This window comes from Lissotriton helveticus, chromosome 1_1, assembly GCF_964261635.1.
Source record: "Lissotriton helveticus chromosome 1_1, aLisHel1.1, whole genome shotgun sequence".
Classification (NCBI taxonomy): Eukaryota; Metazoa; Chordata; class Amphibia; order Caudata; family Salamandridae; genus Lissotriton; species Lissotriton helveticus.
Window position 1 is genome coordinate 621,269,616 of NC_136057.1, and position 17,642 is coordinate 621,287,257.

At 40.7% G+C, this 17,642-nt stretch overlaps 1 protein-coding gene across 18 annotated transcripts in view; it reads left to right on the forward strand.

Annotated features, from left to right (window-relative positions):
• The window catches only part of PPFIBP1 (PPFIB scaffold protein 1), a 978,725-nt gene that overhangs the window by 333,908 nt on the left and 627,175 nt on the right, over positions 1–17,642 (forward strand). For 6 of the 18 annotated variants that reach the window (XM_078674132.1, XM_078674127.1, XM_078674128.1 and 3 more), the window contains 3 exons: positions 3,115–3,207; positions 4,235–4,343; positions 13,775–13,807. In XM_078674132.1, the coding sequence (XP_078530258.1) occupies positions 3,115–3,207; positions 4,235–4,343; positions 13,775–13,807 (235 nt within the window). The remainder of the gene's footprint in view (positions 1–3,114; positions 3,208–4,234; positions 4,344–13,774; positions 13,808–17,642) is intronic. The other 12 variants (XM_078674144.1, XM_078674143.1, XM_078674142.1 and 9 more) reach the window with 3 other exon arrangements.

A 17,642-nucleotide genomic window follows, 5' to 3' on the forward strand; every position in this document is an offset into this window, starting at 1 on the left:
CTTAAACTGATTAAATTATTGCAAGATACAAAAGATTTACAAATAGCTAGTCAGTTATTAAGAGCCTTGGATAGACCTAACCCCCTGCTTTAGATGCAGAATCGTGTTCTCCCCATTTCCATGGCTGTTGGGATAATTGTTTGTACTTAATATCATTTAGACTTGTGCGGTCTCACTAAGTCAGTGGGGCCCTTATTTTTATTGAGGAACCACCACACTATTGATCCAGGAAGGTCTGAATTGCTGTTGTATGGTGAAACTGGAAGCAGTTACCCAGCATAGAGAACCACTGTTCCACTAGATATTTAAAGACTTGGGTGAAAGTGGAGACATACTCCAATCCTGAGGCTTCCAGTCTGCTGTATTGTACACAGCTATTGTTTACTTCAGCTGCAAATGGCCTGGTAAGACAAGTTGTCTCGGGGTCCAAGGTCATCACTAGGGCTCTACAAGGGCCTTTTTAGTAAAAATGTGGCTGAAATGTTCAATGAAGTGCAAATCTTCATTTCCTTGTTTTTTTGTTCCACAGTACCATAGCAAAGCATTTCTAAATGTTTGCTGATTTTATCCAGTGTTGCCTGGTTTGCATAGATCACTATATTAAATACAATTAGGGGCTCTCGCACTGTAACAGTTGGCTTTTAAAATTTAGGGTTTGAGCATGTCGTACTCCAGTTTGCTTTTTGTAGTCTCTTTTCTCAGAGTGTTAAATCTGTAGCAAACCACTTACTCTGACTAAAACTTTCTCCACATTAATTAAAATGTATACTGGTTTGCGACAGAAATCCTGTCTCAAAACATTAATATTTTACAACCTCCTCAGAGGAAGTGGTAAATTATTTGCAAATGGAAAGATTCCCCATGGGACACCTCTCCTTTGTGAATATTCTCAAAAATGTTTTTTATGAGCAGGCAAGTGGTACGTGAGACCACTACCTGCTCATAAAAAAAGGTGAGTCATTAAAAAAAACTTTTTAAAACTCATCCCGTTTTCTTTTAAAGAAAATGCCTGAATTTAAAACAAAGAAATTACAAAAATTCTTAATTTAAAAGCAATCACAGTCCACCATGCCTGCGTGTGTAGCCAGTCGTAGTGGGACACAATGTACGACTTACCTCATGCATATTAATGAAGTAGGTCAAATTGCGACCAACTGCCATTCTGTATTTTGAGAAACGACATATTAGTACATAGTTCGATTCACAAAACAAGTGTATTAAGTAAACGTCGGTGTGCTTTTACAGGATACATTTTTGTACATTCCCTTTAAGGAATCGCAAGTTGGGAATCATTAAATGTCCCAATTTACCATTCCTAAACAGGAGTCTTTGTACATGAGGGCCATAATGTTTGTTTAGATGTGATATGTAAGCTATAACCCTAATTCATTTATTCCCAAATTAATGCAGTGGCTCTGCCGTGACCTCCTTATCTCCAATTAGACTGGCATCTCCATATTGATTATTTCATTCATCCTGATTTTAGTTGTTCCTCACTCTGGCCAAGGTCATAATTCTTGATCTTCCTCAAGACCATGTTAAAGTTGCAGGAAGATAAAGGCATGCTTTTCTAACTGCTGGATCGAAAGATCTACATGTGCGAGTTGTTGATGGGCAGGAGATTCACTCATGTACCGTTTTATTCTTTGTGCCTCTTACTTAGCAGAGCCATGCATTCACATTTTTTCCTGCATAAGATGTCTACCAGAGGAGCCTCCAAAAATACTCTCAACACATCCTTGTTTGATAACTGAACGTAAAACATGTTAATTCAAAAAAGGCATCCTGCTACGGCATCCTAAGGATGCTTCGCTAAGTGCTCCCACTTCTCCCCTTTCAGGCAAGAAGGCTTATGGTTCAGGCATGTATTCTTTCCTACCTAGACTATGGGAATGCTTTTTACCTAGGAGCCCCTCGACAACCATCAAAAGGTGCAACACTGCACAGCGAGGATACTTTCTGGAACCCGAACCGTCAATCTGCAAAACCATCCCTGAAATCTCTTCACTGGCTCCCCATCCAGGAGAGAGTTCATTTTAAGGCCATGTGTATTGTACACAAAGCATTAGCAGGGAATGGACCAGCTATCAACCGTTCCATTGCGACCAGACATCTGCGCTCAGATGATTTGCACCTTGCCGTCTTCCCCTTGATTAAGAAGGCCAGAAGTGGGGGTCGTCTATTTTCCTATAATGCCGCCAAGTTGTGGAATACTCTCCCCCTCCACTTACGAAAGGAGTCAAGCTATTTGGCCTTTCGGAAATCGCAAAAAACTTCGCTCTTCCCTTAGCAGTGCAGCGGTATTCTCGGTTTGACTGCCATCAGCGCTGGGATGCCCCCGGGTAGCTACACGCATAATAAATGCTTTTTTTCATTTCATTTCATCACTGCTCCGTAGGCAGGCTGGTAGCACAATAGGATATTAATCATCCGATTCTGAATATTTTACTACAGTAATTTTTAAACCCCTTGGAATGTGTGGATTGTTTCTTCCTTCTCTGACATCTCACCCGGCTGCTTCTGAGCCATAGCATTACATTTCTCAAACATCAGTCACTACTTACTCATCCCTAATGTGTTTTTCATACTTTGGTGTAAATTACTGAATCTTTCCTCATTTTTATTTACAAGACTTTGTTCCAGCTCTGGAGAGAAGACATTATATGTCATTTGTCAGACAACCTAAAAAGATATAACAAGAGATAGGGTTGTTTCATTTTATTTGGTCACTTTTTAATCCTACCCTAATTTCTAGAAGTATCGGAGCACTATATGGTAGATGTGCAGACTTTACGATAAAACAAGAATCACATAATAAACATTTTAGAATATTGATGCCATCATTTAGTTATTTCAAAGTATGGGGAAAGGTATACCACTGTCTGGATTCTAGTCTGAACACAGCCTTAAAAATATCACCCCTAAAAATATTGTAACATAATTAGAAAGGATGACCTTATATTTGTCCTTGAACTCGAACTGCAACATATACCTATCCGCCCATTAAAAGCCTGCCTGCCGTATGATTATGAACACCGTCTTTGCATTTCTTATGTTTCTAGTCTTATTTCTTTTCTCTTTAGTTTTCTTCAACTTTTCCTTCTCTGTTACCAGCCTCTAATGGCCAAACTTTCTAGCATGAAAATTAAACTGGGTCAGATGCAGTATGAGAAGCAGCGGATGGAACAAAAATCGCAGTCCTTGAAGGTGTAGTAGAGTCTTGGCTAACGCGTGCCTTTTGGTTACTGTGACATTGCGTGATGCCAACTAGTGGTTTCTTCTGTTGGTGTGCATGTCCAGTGACCATCTAAATATGCTTATGTTTTGCTCATGAATTCATGTTCATACATTTTAAATTCTAATGGGAAGTCTGCTTGTGTTTTGTGCATATTGAATTTTGTGTTTGTAGAAACAAATGCCTGTTTTAAGTTCTTGATCCCAGTATTCATCTTGGCATGACATAAGCATGAAAATGTATTCAGTTCCAGTTGATCCCTCGGAGAAATGTGTACCTGAGGATGTTTGCTTACCTCAAGAAACATCTCCTTTAAAACAAAATTACCAATTCTGCAATGCATTTTTGTTTTTACTTTGGGAGAGGTCACTTTACTATGTAGTTTTATTAAAGTTCTACCTGTAAAGGGTGCCCCCTGCAATCCGTCGATCTGGTAATTTGTGAACTTAAAACAGCAGCAGAACCATGTATTAGTCTCAAACATTTTGAGCAATTCGCATCAGAGTGGGATATAGTGAGTAGGGAACATACAGAATACCTTTATAAGTACATTGATTCACACCTTTCACCTTGATTGTATACAAGTAAAGATATTTGACCAGGTACTTATTATTTTCGTGACGTGTTTACCACCCTCTTTTCTGTTACACTATTTCTTGCTTATTTAAAGATTACCCCTTTTTGAGGTATGCATTGACCTCCCTAACATTTATTATTGCTGCACCACCATTAAGTTTGACGTCTAGAAGATGTCTCATGGAAGGTGTGCACTACTGAATGCTTTGCAATGGCCTTTCCCTTGGTTCTGCGGCATGCTATTCCTGCTTGAAAAATGTTTGAATCTTTCTTGCCATTTGTAGACCAAAATGTATTGGTAATTGGTACGGTAAAGTTCTTTTGGCACCACTCAGCATGTTTGTTTATTACTCATTCATTTTGTTTTGTTAAATTAAATGCTGTTTTCCCACATTGTGTTTAATGAAATTTATTTACATATAGGATGAACTTGCTTCACTAAAAGACCAACTTGAGCTGAAAGAAGCGGAAGTGAAGAGACTACAAGAAAGGATAACTGGCAAAGTTGAAGGGGGAGATCTAATCGAGAAAGGTAGAACACTTCAATTAATTTCTGGTTCTTTTCCCTTTTTTTTCCATGAGCATTTGAGTTGATCATGTCATTTTGTTTGCATGTTAACAGATGGTAATCATTTTCACACTGTTAAGTAGGTCCTTTACCATTTGAGTACTTTTTTTTACTATTAAAACTAAATTAATGGCGTCCAGACATTGAAAGTAACTGTTGATAAGTAGATAATTGGAACCCTTCAGCAGTAAGTTGCAACAAATCCATCCTTTAATTTGAAAATATTTGCATCACGTTTTCAGCCGAATTCTGGCCAGCTGAATCTTTGTTCCTTCTGTTACATATTGGTGGAAATAACTTAACTTGTGCATATGTAAAGTTCAAGTTCACACAGCAGAGCATTGTACCACTGAAATAACAGTTATAGTTCCCCAACTTGGTGTTCCTCATTTTATGAACCTTGAGGATATATTGAAGGCTGTAAGTCTGAGTGGACCTGCGAGGTTTGGCACCTGTGACCATGAGGTGAAACACAGATCACTGAGTTGGATGCAATAGTCCACTGAGCCCTCTGGCCTGGCTGCTCTCTAGTAGCAGTTCATACATTTATGCTTGATAGTTATAATTGTGATGGGATGTGTATTGATATTATATACCCAGAAGCCCTCTACAGCATTTATGCAGTTTCACTAATTAAATGGTGCTAGCTATTGAAAGGTGATATGAGCAAAATTTATAAAGCGCAACAAATGCTCATAGGTTCAAAGCGCTGTAGCCTCAGAGAGCCATTCGGCCGCCCTGCTGGTTGGCAGAGCTGGAAGACGAACTAATTATCCCTACAGGAGAAAGAGCCAGGCCTTTAAGGCCCTTAAGGAAGAGTGCACTTTAATACAAGCCAGATGATGAGGAAGCAAGTTCCAGAGCCTTGCAGCTGTGACCGAGAAAGCTCTGCCTTCCCATTTTTTCTTCCGAACTCAGAGCATAGATACCAAGTTGTGAGATGAACAGACATTTCTCCCGAGGACACACCAATGAAACCTAGCCTTCAGTGTAAAGGCCCTTAAACATTAAACGCTTTTTTATTGGGAGCTACTGCAGGTCGTGTAGTTCCTTGGACACAGACTGCCCTTTCGGAATATCCAAGGTGAGCCTTGCCAGGACATTCTGCACTAGTTGCAGTTTAGCTCAAGTGTTATTTTGGTCTGAAGGTAAGGTGCATTGTAATAATAATAGATTTTTGAGGAAACCAACGTCAAGGCTACTTGTTTCTTTGCCGAAAACGGAATTAATGGAAATATTTTCTTCTACTTTCTAATGATGCAGAAACGGGGAGTCCTAGTACGGTCGACATGCCGGTCTAGTGAAAGGTCAATCAGTTAGGTGGGCAGCAAGATAAAATGTGGCAATTTTTATTATTTCATTCCGGTATCTGCTATGGCTGCCTAACAGTAGCTGTCTTTCATGTGCACTAGTATAGAGTTGGTATTTTGCATCACATAGTTAAAGAAAGCAAATACTGTGGTGAAAGACATTCAAGTCTTGAGTAGACCTCCGTGTCTTCTAGACCAAAAAAGTATTTGTGCTTCCTGTTACAGCTCCCCCGTGTGTTGGGAGAGAAATGTTTGGGAGGAAAGTGGGCAGAGAAAACACTCTCTCAGAATTATTACTTTAAACGTCCATCATTGGAAAAATCCCACAAGCTGTGCAGTCTTGGTGAGGTAGGGGACAGGGCGATTGAGACTATTGATCCTGTCCAGGCTAGGTTCACAACCTGAACTGTTGCCTGTGAAAAGCTTGATAAAACTATTTGCAAATATCAGCTTCCAGCTGATATGCATTTTCACCAGTTCTAAGTATATTTGTGGTGATAAGTGTACTGATTTTAAAAATGTTATATCATTTAAAGCAAAATATCTATCCTGATATTTCGCAAACATTAGATAGGTGAAGGCTAGCAGCCAAGCCCATTGTCTTCCAAGAGCTTGAGTATATAGATGCTCAAATGATGGGAAAGCTCAAAAATAACTGACCCTAGGGAAATTGAGTAGGTAATAGAACCACAGGTCTTGATATGACCTCATCCAGTACCCCAGTGCCCCTCAAACAATGCCAACTTCTTGGTATGCAGCCTTGCAATAATTTTTGTCTGTTACATGAATTGGAACACTTTTAGATATTATAAACATATAGTATAACAACTATATACGCTCACTGCTGTAGGTTATTGGAACAGTGTGACCCAGAGGGTTGGATGTATCATCTCCACGTGATAAGCAAAAAGAATGTATAAGCCGAATAAGTAGGAAGGAAGAACCAGAAAGTCTGAAGACTTGAGACAGAAGGACTAAAATGTTAACCAAGAATTTCAAAGAAGTTAAGTACCCAAAAGAACAACAAACAAAACAGATGCACACAAATGTAGGCTAGGTGTGAAATGGAGTGCAGAGAAACGTCCGGAAGCACACAGGTACCAGGCACTGAAGAATATGCTACCACTGCTGGTCTTTTGGTAGTTACTGTCCGAAATCTAGGCATCATTGAAGAAAGAGAAGAATGCATTCCTGCTTAATGACAGTGCTGCCATCTTGGCTTCAGAAAGAAGCCTAGATGATTACCAGTGACTATAGGATTCGGACTATGTTTGAAACCTGTGTTTGCTATATCTCTATTGATCTAGTGTGGAGTAGTGTGGCTCACTGGTTAGAGGAGGCAGACCTGGAAGCAGAGGTCAGCCCGGGACCAGGGTTCAATTCCCGGCTCGGCGGGGTCTTGAGTCCTAAATGTCCATGGACTCGACAATTCCCGCTCTGGTGCCTACTCGATTCACGGGTTCACACTCTGCGACTCTGGGCAATAGCTTGCTTAATCTCCACAACGGCCCCTCGCGGCGGGATGCCTGGCTTTCACCTTGCGGATACCCTGCCGGGGTTATCTCACAGGGGAATACCAGGACGGATTCCCTAAGCAAGCGCTTAGAAACCGCTTGGTGATTTGCGCTATATAAATTCCTGTACATTTACATTTACATTTAGTGTCAACCAAAAGCACCATCCTACGTGGCCATGCTAGGAAACACAAACTTTACAAAAGGAGTTCATCTTTGATATTACTCTTATATGATGGATGTTTGCCACTCTAGTTGACGGAGTGCTTTCATAGTTTCTGATCATATCTCATTTTCTTCTTCACTCTTCACATTTTGGCACAACAGTTAATTTATCTCCTCATTGAGTAAACCACAGTTACATTTGTAAGTGATGCTGTATCTGGTCACTACGTCTTTTAACTTGGCCTCAAAGTCAATAAATATTGCAGTTTAGGGGTATAAGCCCTCGTAGCCTTATGCAGTGAGTGGTCTGCTGTGTTATTTTGTAAGCCCAGAAAAAGTACTTATCCTTCTCTCTTTAGGTCTAATTGTGTCATTGCTGCAGTATGTCTTGGCAATTCATCTATTTATAAACAACCGGTTATCCTCCATATTGTACTTTTACCACTTCTGGTATCCTTTAGGCTATTTTTTTGTCTAGTAATGCATGGTTCCAGAGTTCTTATTTTGGGAAGTCGCCCTGATTCTAAAGCCTTCCCACAGAGTTGTTCTTCTATTTAAGATAGTATTTCCTGATTCTGTTTGGCCCAGTCATGAATAAATTTGCACAGATCATCAGCCTTGAATATGGTAAACACATAGATGATCACTCCTATCTCTGTGGGACTCTGACATAGTTGTGACATTATTCTTAGGTCCATACCTCATTATTGAAATGACCCTAACCTGCTGTATTTTTCTAGAGCAGCGTCAAGTCTGAGACATTCAATGATCTTTTGAATTTACTTAATGGTGTATAGTGCCGTAGTTAATACATTGTTCTTTGTCTTAGAATAGTGCCATAGGTGGTTTAACTTTTCTTTGTGGATCACAACATCAGCAAGTCTCTCAAACCCAAGCCATTTTCCCTGAGCTGTTTAAAAGTTGCTAATTTCGCCAACTAAAAAATCCCTAGCTGTTAAGCTGATCTCCACTTTAATTTCAGACCTTGTTTTAAAATTCCATGGTTAGGGAAAAGCATAGAGAGTTGATTACCCAACCTTTTGATCTTATAAATCAGCAACAAACACCTGTTGGCTGGACACCTATCCAGTTTTCATTTTGGTTTTGGCACTATCAGTTTATGCTGTTCAATGGAGACTCTTGCCACCTGACCATTGCAAGTGACTGTACACCCTAGAAAACCATATAGGCGATCATGAAGCAGTGTTGAGTTTGTTCCTTCCATTCCTGACCAGTTGTTACAAACTAGTGCAGATTGGTGAACACATCTGATAGGCTTGTAGCTGCAGATTTCTTACTTTATAAATATCCCCAGGCATCAAACTGAATCCTGAAATTTTTCACGAGCAGTACCCCTGCATGCAAGCAGGTGGCATTGTTTGGCTCCAACTGGATCGTCCATACCAGAAGTCACATGCACGGTGCCTATATAGGCGCAAAACCAGCACGCTGAAGTCAGTTCTTTTCTTACCATGCCAATCAGTGCAGATCTAGAGAGAGCTCAATTTTTGACTGATCTTTTTCTACTCCTTTTCAAAGGTTTTTGAGATTTTTCTCCTGGTGTAGCAGGATGTCAATTAGGAAGGCCGTCTTCTAGCTCTCCGGCACCTGTCACTGGCAGATGTCGGTGACAGACCCACACCTTGTTCGCCTCTGGTGCCTCTATCGTGACCATGATGTGCCCCCCTGGACTTGCATCCCAGTTCCTGCCACACCATGCAGGAACGTGCTGCAGGAACGTGCTGCAAGCACTGTCACGGCGGCATTTGCAGTTGAGGTTCACCTTTGAGCCTTAAACAGTCGCTGCCATGAGACCGCCGCAGCACTGCCCGACTGCTATGGATTACAGTTGTAATCCGGCAGGTGGGCCCTCGAAAGGATTGGCGTATCTCCTGGCAATGGAATGCCGACAGGAGGACCGCCAAACTCATAATAAGGCCCTACGTGTTTAAGTGAGCTTTAGAAGTGCAGTTTTTAGAAGTGCCTTCTTCCAAGATTCAGTCTTAGTCATGATAATCAATTGATAGTATAAATGAGATGCGAATAAGTGCACTGGTCAGAAATCACACAGTCTGTACAAGAATTTTAACAACTCGGATTTCGTCTGTTGGTGACTTTTGGCATGTTGCATTCCAAACCTCTATTTTTTGAGAATCCTCATTTAACTGGCCCCATTCATATACATTTAATGTGGTATCATGATTCTACTCTAGGTAAATGTTTTTGGTCTTTGAAATAGCAATAGTATTCTTCACCTAGCTTCTGCCCTTCTACTTATGGAAGCGTATTCGATCTTGCATGAGAGAATCAGTTTCCCCAACAATATGAACACCTGATGGAAATGAGCACACCTTCCATCTGACTGTGGCAAATTTCTGTAGCCTTCTTGAGGGGTGGTTGAAGGTCTAGCGTCATCTGGGGTTCCTTATACCGATTTATACTCTAGTGAATTCCTTGTATGGGTGCCTTACATTTTGCATTCAGCAGTTTCCCAACAAAATGTAATTACTAATTAATTTGGCATCTGCTCAGATTGAATCACAGCTTCCTACATATAATTATGTTTGTTCTGTTTCATTGCCAGCTCGGAATGCTGAGCTTAATTGAAATGCCCACTTATTCCACGTCACTAAACTGATCCATGGCTAAAAGCATTTGAGGCCAAAGTGATCACATCTTCCCCTCCAACATAGTTGCAAATTAAATTCTTGGGGTTATACAGGTGTGGGTAGGCATGTCGTGCATGTGTTGTTTAGACTGGTAGTTCCACTCTGTGTTAATTTCTGGGAATGAGCGTTTGCTGCTTGGCTTTGCTGCCCATTGGGTGTCGTTGCATGGATGAACGCTTTTTTGTTTGTTTCGTTTTATTGAAATTTCACAGTGCATTACGACCCAACTGGGCTACCTGTAGATCCCGTATAGTTGTCCTGACATTGCAGAATTATGGTGTACAGGTGCTTTACGTTAAGTATCCTATAGGAGAAGAATATTCTGGGCTGGAGATGAATTTCACAAACACACCAGGCAATAATGGTGGTATGAATGTAGTTGCCACCAAATGTCCTCGGGACTTGAGGCCTGCAGTAGTGATTTCTCTGTATTCCAACTGTTCATTACAATAAGTTATTTCTTTGAGCCAGCTCCTATGGCTCAGGACATTCCTGGTGTCTAGCCACTTCCTTCTTAGCCATCAAGAGGACTACTGCGGTACCTTTCCGGACCCTCTCCCCACCCTTCACCCGCTCCCTCAAAGTGTATCTCTGACCCACCCAAGCAGAGCAATCCAAAGGTATAACTGAATTCGTGTATCAACCATTGGATGGAATGTCCCCAACACTGCATCCCAAAATTGATTTATTTATTTAGCCAAGCAAAATGTCTGCCTCAGCAATGCCACATCATCTGCATTTGGAATTTACAATCGGACCACGCGTGATAGGCTTAGTGTGGTATGGGAAGCTCTGTAGTGATATTTATAAATAATTTCTGTTGGGCGATAAGGCACCCGTTTGTGTACAGCAATAGCTCCAGTCCTCATCTGCATTCCCAAGTCCGTGCACCATTTATCCCCTTATAATGGCACCACCAGCAGGGCCTCCCTCTCTATGGCAGTGTACAATCGGGAGACAAAGTTCATGTTACATGAAGAAAAAACTATTAATGATGATTGGCACTTCAGTGGTTGCTGCGGTGGCACAGAAAGTATAGGGCCAGTTGTATATAGACTTCCATTTGTGATTTCCAAATAGCAAATTATTGGGATCTGCTATTATGAAATCGCAAGCGGCTATGTGCACCAGTGTGTTTTTCACTTTTGCGATTCCCAGTTGGTTGCAATTGACCTACCTCATTAATATTCATGAGGCAGGTCTCAATTGGTGACCCATTGGGAATCCTAAAAATATGTGAATGGTGACCTGCTGGGGTCAGCAGAACACAATGTCTGTATTTCCCTATAAATAAAGCAACATTTCTTTTTTAATGCAGCTGTTGAAAAAAGTTTGTTTCATTTTTTAAGAGCATGCAGTGGTCCGTAAACTTTTTTGCATGAATTCACAAAGGGGAAGAGGTACCCTGGGGACCCCTTCCTTGAATAAGTTATCACCACAACCTAGTGTGGTAAATTCGTGAATGAGAGTTGCTTTGCCTTGGGTGGACTTGCAACGGTGAAAGGTTCTTGTGTCTCAGGATTGTAGCCACATTCATTGCTGGGGGTGCCTACACGGCATTGGTGGTAAGTGGTGGAGGTGGTTGAGGGGGGGGAGGGGGTTGAGGGTGGGGGTGGGTCTGGACCCTGGGTATCAGAACTCTATGTGCCGGACAGTGAGTTTAGGCTATTTGTTGTTGAATAATTGACAAAGATTGCAGTGAGGGCACCTTGATGGGACAGAGTAGGAGGCCACCCCAGGAGATTTTTTTTAAACATCAAACTTTTATAGACAAAAGCACTAGTTTAGAGAACAGCGGTGCCAGGATGCACATTCCACCCAACCGGAGATTCACCAATACAGCTCACTGTCACACGAACATATCATCATAACATATCGACCTGAATTGTGATGTGCATGTATATATATATATATATATAACTCCAAAAGATGACGACGCTGTGTGCGATTTTTATTCCTTTATTTTGCCGCTGCCAAACGCGTTTCGACTGCCAAGCAGGAAAATTATTGCACCAAGTATTCGTGGGGGCAAACGGGGAAAAAAAGCTTGGAAGACTTGAGTCCTGCTACATTATTGAATTAAACACACGAACCCCAATGGGGTTGAACATGGAAGAGGATCTGATTACTCGCCTCTAAAATTCAAATCTAACTTATGGGAACTATGATGAGCTAAGCAATAATTTTCTAGCAGCCTTGAGAAATACAGTTTTATTGTTTTGTTTAGGTGTATTTAAATTTTTTCACAGCTTTACACTACTTATGTTGTAAAATACAGACATGTACGTGTGCAGCGTAAATACCCACAAGGGTTTTATTTCCAAAAGTTCCTTTTATTTTAATGCCGGTGTCTGCACTAGAGGAGTGATAAAGTTAATTGAAATTGAGGAAAATTAATTTTTGAACCTTTTTCCACAACAATTAATTTTAGAACTGGCGGAGTCAAATTCTGGAGTAAAGCAGAGTCTCTGTAATCATGTCGCGAATTAAAATGTAATTGTCACTTTACGGAGGTTGTTTCAGCACAAACTACTAGTCTGTCGTCTAATGCACTGTTTCTGTAGTCCCATCACGTGACTATGTGTGTACACAGTGGTTAAAATGGCCGCTTTTCAAACAGTAAACTATTGGTAAACAAGCCTACAGGTCAGGCGAAACGCGTCTTTAACAGCTGCGCCATTAAAAATATTTGTGGCCAGGACATAGCATCATCAATCCTTGCTGTGCTCTGCGGTGTGAGGAATTAGCGAGATTCGACGGACCGGACTTGGGTGGTCCACTATTGACGACGCACCCGCTGATTTGGCAGGCGGTGGCTGTACCGAAGTACGGAGGGTTGAAATATATATATATATATATATATATATATATATATATATATTACACACACTACATCCCAACCTTGTGACATGGGATAGTCAATACCCAGATGAAAGAAAATGAAAAATCCTTTGGTACACCTACACTCACACACACACACATACGCACAAAGATCTTGCAAGATCAAATTGACTTTACTTTAACTGTAACTCTCTTAAAGCGTTTCAGAAAGTAAAATTGAACAGACATTCTACTTACCACAAAAAAGAAAACATCACCAGAACTATATACAGTATGAAAAATTGAGTTCTCAAATGTGTTGATGTCCTTCCATAAGCAAGGTGAAAAGGGTACCATATGTGAGAATAAATTGTCGTGCCTTAACAAATAGTGGTTGGTGCTATTCATACGCAAACTAGCATAACCTACTGTTCCTGAATTTATCCTTCTTCATTCTTTGGATTTTAGAGCCATCTTGCTATATCTCAATTGTCCATACCGATTGGAACACCGAAGGATCACAAGTTAGACATGGGTGACTCTAGGGTTTTTCTCCATTTTGAACATTTACCCCACTCCCTAAGTCCCCATTATCCCGATTTCCGCATCCAACAAATAAAGAGCTGTCAGTTCTCAATGGCTGATGATGTGGCTTGTCTTGACAGCAACTTAGCTAATTCATTGTGGCATGCTTGCATTCTTCGACCCCATATTTCCAGGTAAGTTGTATTTCAAATGTATGCAAACCTCCCTTCAACTCCGAACCTACAGGCTGGTCTCTTTTCTAATGGGGACGTTTATGATTAAATATATATTTGGGGTTTACAAGGGATCAATGTTGAAGAGTATATTGATAAAAAGCACACATTTTGAAATTCTCTATGCTAATTATGAAATTGATGGATTTTCCTGCACAGATGACAATTTTAAAAAGAAGTTCAAAGAAAAAAGTAAGACCCTTAATGTTTTCCCACCAACATTCATTCTTCAGAAGTGCTTTCAGTACAGATGTCTGCATGTGTTAAACTGCTTAACAAAGGCTGTGAGTCAAGCTCATCTATAAACCTTAGTCGTTTTCTCTAAAGACAGAAACATGCAATTAGTGGATGAAACCTACCCGGTATATCCTATGTAAAGTAATTGAAAATTTAAATGCATTTTAGTTCCACATCAGAAAGAAAATTATGTATCTTTTTTCATGGTTTGATGCGCTGACCAATGCTGCAAACTTACTCTGCTAGTTTTAAAAATCTGCAGTATTTAGGAGTTATGATTTATTTCAATTCCAGATTAGCATTTAAGGCCTTATTCTAATTAATGTACAAACTTTACTGTATATCTTTTTAGTTATTAGTGAGAGCTGCTAGGACATTCTTTTTCTTCCCCTAGAATTTAGTCTCCTTACAAACTCACAAAGAGCTGCACTACCTGATCCCTCTGCAACTTTCAAGTACACGTACCTCATCTTGCGTTATATTTGCTTAAGCTTAGATTGGTATTTGACTAAAATTATTACTATTGCCAACATATACTATTTTGTTTGAGTGCTGTACTAAAGATATTACTACATCTAGTTTTTTAGCTTTTGAAACCCCCATTACAGTTCTAAATACAGCTGCAATTCCTTATGGGCCCCTAGATCTTTTTCTTTTGCAGGCCACTAAAACATGTCAAGTCTGCAATTATCATATTACTTATAACTGCATATTTTCATGATCTCATGTTGCATTATCGAATATCATTATAAAAAAACAACATTTAATACAGGTTCTTTAAGTGTACATATACACTACACGTTTAAATACATTTTTTAACCATTTTTGCCTCCGTGACAAGTGTATGTTAGGCTTACACTTGTCTATGAGCTATATCCAATCTCCATTGCACATCAGGCCTTGTGTTGCTGCTATGCAATTCGAGCAGATAGTTTCACTTATTCGCCCCATTGATATGAAATTCTAGTCAATGAGGTATTGTGAATGGATTCACATTCTTTAAACATTAAATTCTGGTGTAACTGAAAAACGCTCACCCCATCAGATGTCTGTTATGCTACTGGATAGCATTATGCTCACTTTTATAATTTTTCACTGGTGAAGAACTGCAGGAAGTGCTTTGATCCCCATTGATCTCTCTTCACTCGTTCTTCAGATTCTTCGGATATATATTTTCCTTTTTAATATTTGTACTGACAAGTTACACTTCAACACTGTTTCTTGCAGATGGTTTGGTGAGAGACTTTAGCACAGTTGAAGTTTAACTTTACCCATCTCTCAATGTTGTTTACCAGCAAGCATGCCTTGCCTTCAAGACTGAGGAAAAAAAAGGTTTTGAGTGGTAATCACTCTGAATAGTATTCCAGTCCATTTTCATTTGCTCAGTGTGCCAGTATGGACAGAAACTATTGTTCAAAAATAGACTTGGTCCTGCCCCAAAATGAGCATTCCAGCTCTTACTGTTAGTTTTAATATTGTTCAGGGAGGACATGACCTAATACCAGACAATTGTCTTCATTGCTGGGTCTCTTCTGTGAGGTGCAGTTTGATGCACAATAAACAGGGTACCCAGACATAGGCATACTGGTCGCACTTCAGGCATTTCATTTAGAAATGCAAACAATAATGGGTGGAATTCTTGAATTAATGTATGCTTGGCAGTTTTAAATTCATTTGTGTTCCTTGCTCACCTGTGTCACTGTAGACTGCCCATTTCCAACTGGGCTGTGGCCCTGCATCTATAGGAACAGCATAACGTGAACTGCCAAGCCTTATCCCCTTTGAATGGGAGCAAAAGTAACGCCAGCATGGTATTGGCCTTGTAGCCCTCATCAGTCAGGTGCAGCTCAAGTCCTGTGGCCCAGCTAACACATGATCCTTGTCTGGATTTTAATGCTGTTGTATCCTAGATACCTTTGATAGTTGTATATTGCCTTATTTGGGAAATTTGTTCAGTGCAGTAGTGAATATAGTAAAACAAACTGATTTTATTGGCCCTTGTGAAGAGCAAGGTAAGCATTAACAACTGTACGTTTGTCTTGCCTCTGGGTCAAATGGACAAGGGTATATCTGGGGAGGGCATTGGCTATGAAGTGCAAATCCTTTGTACAGATTGAGGATTGCCCTAAGACTTTGCCTTTCAAACACCAGCTCTGTTTGTTTGATGGTGAGGAATTTCCGCAAACTGAATGGGGATAAAACTGAGGTGTTGGTCTTTGGTGGCAAGGAAGAAATATGGTCAAATGACTGGTGGCCTCCCGCTCTTGGGGTCTGTCCTAAGCCCTCCCAGTCCGCTCGAAATCTGGGTGTCATTTTTGACAATAAACTTTCTTTTGACAAACAGGTCAGCAGGACCATCTCCACTTGCTGTGGAGCTCTCAGAACCCTGAGGAAGTTGGTGCACTATCTCTCCCCAGAATCCCGGAAAACTGTTGCTGTAGTACTAATATCCTCCAGGTTAGACTACTGCAACGCACTGTATTTGGGTATCAATAAACGGCAGGTACAACGTCTGCAATTGGTACAGAATGCAGCTGCCCGGTTTGTTGCTGATGCCCCCAGACTCTCATCAGCAACCTCCATCAGGAGGGACCTTCACTGGCTCCCTGTGCAGGCCAGGATAGAGTTTAAGGCTTTATGTATTACTCACCGTGCCCTGTATGCCGGTGGATCAGAAGATCTTAAATCTTTACTAACACCCTATATCACCGCCAGGGCCCTTCGATCTGCCAATAAAAATCTTCTTGCGAACCCCAGAATCTACAGAGCCAGATGGGGCGGGAGGTCTTTCCACTCCCTTGTCCCTAAGATCTGGAATGCTCTTCCAGCAGATATAAAAGGTCAGTAAACTCACTCTCTTTTTCGAAAAATCCTAAAAACCTGGTTTTTCAGAGAGTCCTATTGGTATTTCCTCCTCTTGTCCCCCCAGCCGATACCATCGTTAGCGCCTTGACGCCTACGGGCAAAGTTGTGCTGTACAAATTCCTTTTCATTCATTCATTCATTCATTCATGTAGACGAGTGAGTAGGGGTTACCATCCAGACTCTTCAGAGCTCAGCCTGGTTAAAAGGCTGTTGGCTCATGGTCTGAAACTTTTACCAGCCGCTTCTCCTCTAGACGATGATGTGAAGAAAAGATCCTAGGAGAGATAATTACCAGTAATTCTTGTGGTAGATGGTGAATTTTCATCTGATATGTCTCTTGGGAAGTATTTTTTAACATTAACCCGCAATCCACTCCATTTTCAGTGTGTTATGGTTGGATTTGCAGGCAACAGTATCTTGTTGAGGCAAATATCAGTAACCGTCCTTCTGTTGTGGTGACGGAGGCCATTTTACAAGTTTACATTCAAGCCAAGATTCTCCTTCAGCTTTACTTTTTTGTATACAGTTTTGCATACATGTAATGGTGTGGCAATATAAGGCTAGTGAGAATTAAAGCTTATCACATTTTGACTAACAATTACTGATGCCATACGAATTGCCACCTTCGTAGATATGATAGTTGGTAATGAACCAGAGTTTCTTAGCAGGGCTATCCACAGCAAAAGACCAAGCTGTTGAACCTCCTCTGTAGCACCTTTCTGTGGACAGAACAATCGAGTGACTGTCGATTTATTGAAGCGATATAGGAGGCAATGTATTATTATGCAGAGGAGCCCTGGTCAATGGCACCTGCAAGTCAAGCAGGGGGTTGGAACCTAATTAGATGGTTTACCCTTTGAGAAACCAGTTGGCAAAGGAAGGTAGAAAAGGGATATCTTTTCCTTTATGATACTGACTATTCTCC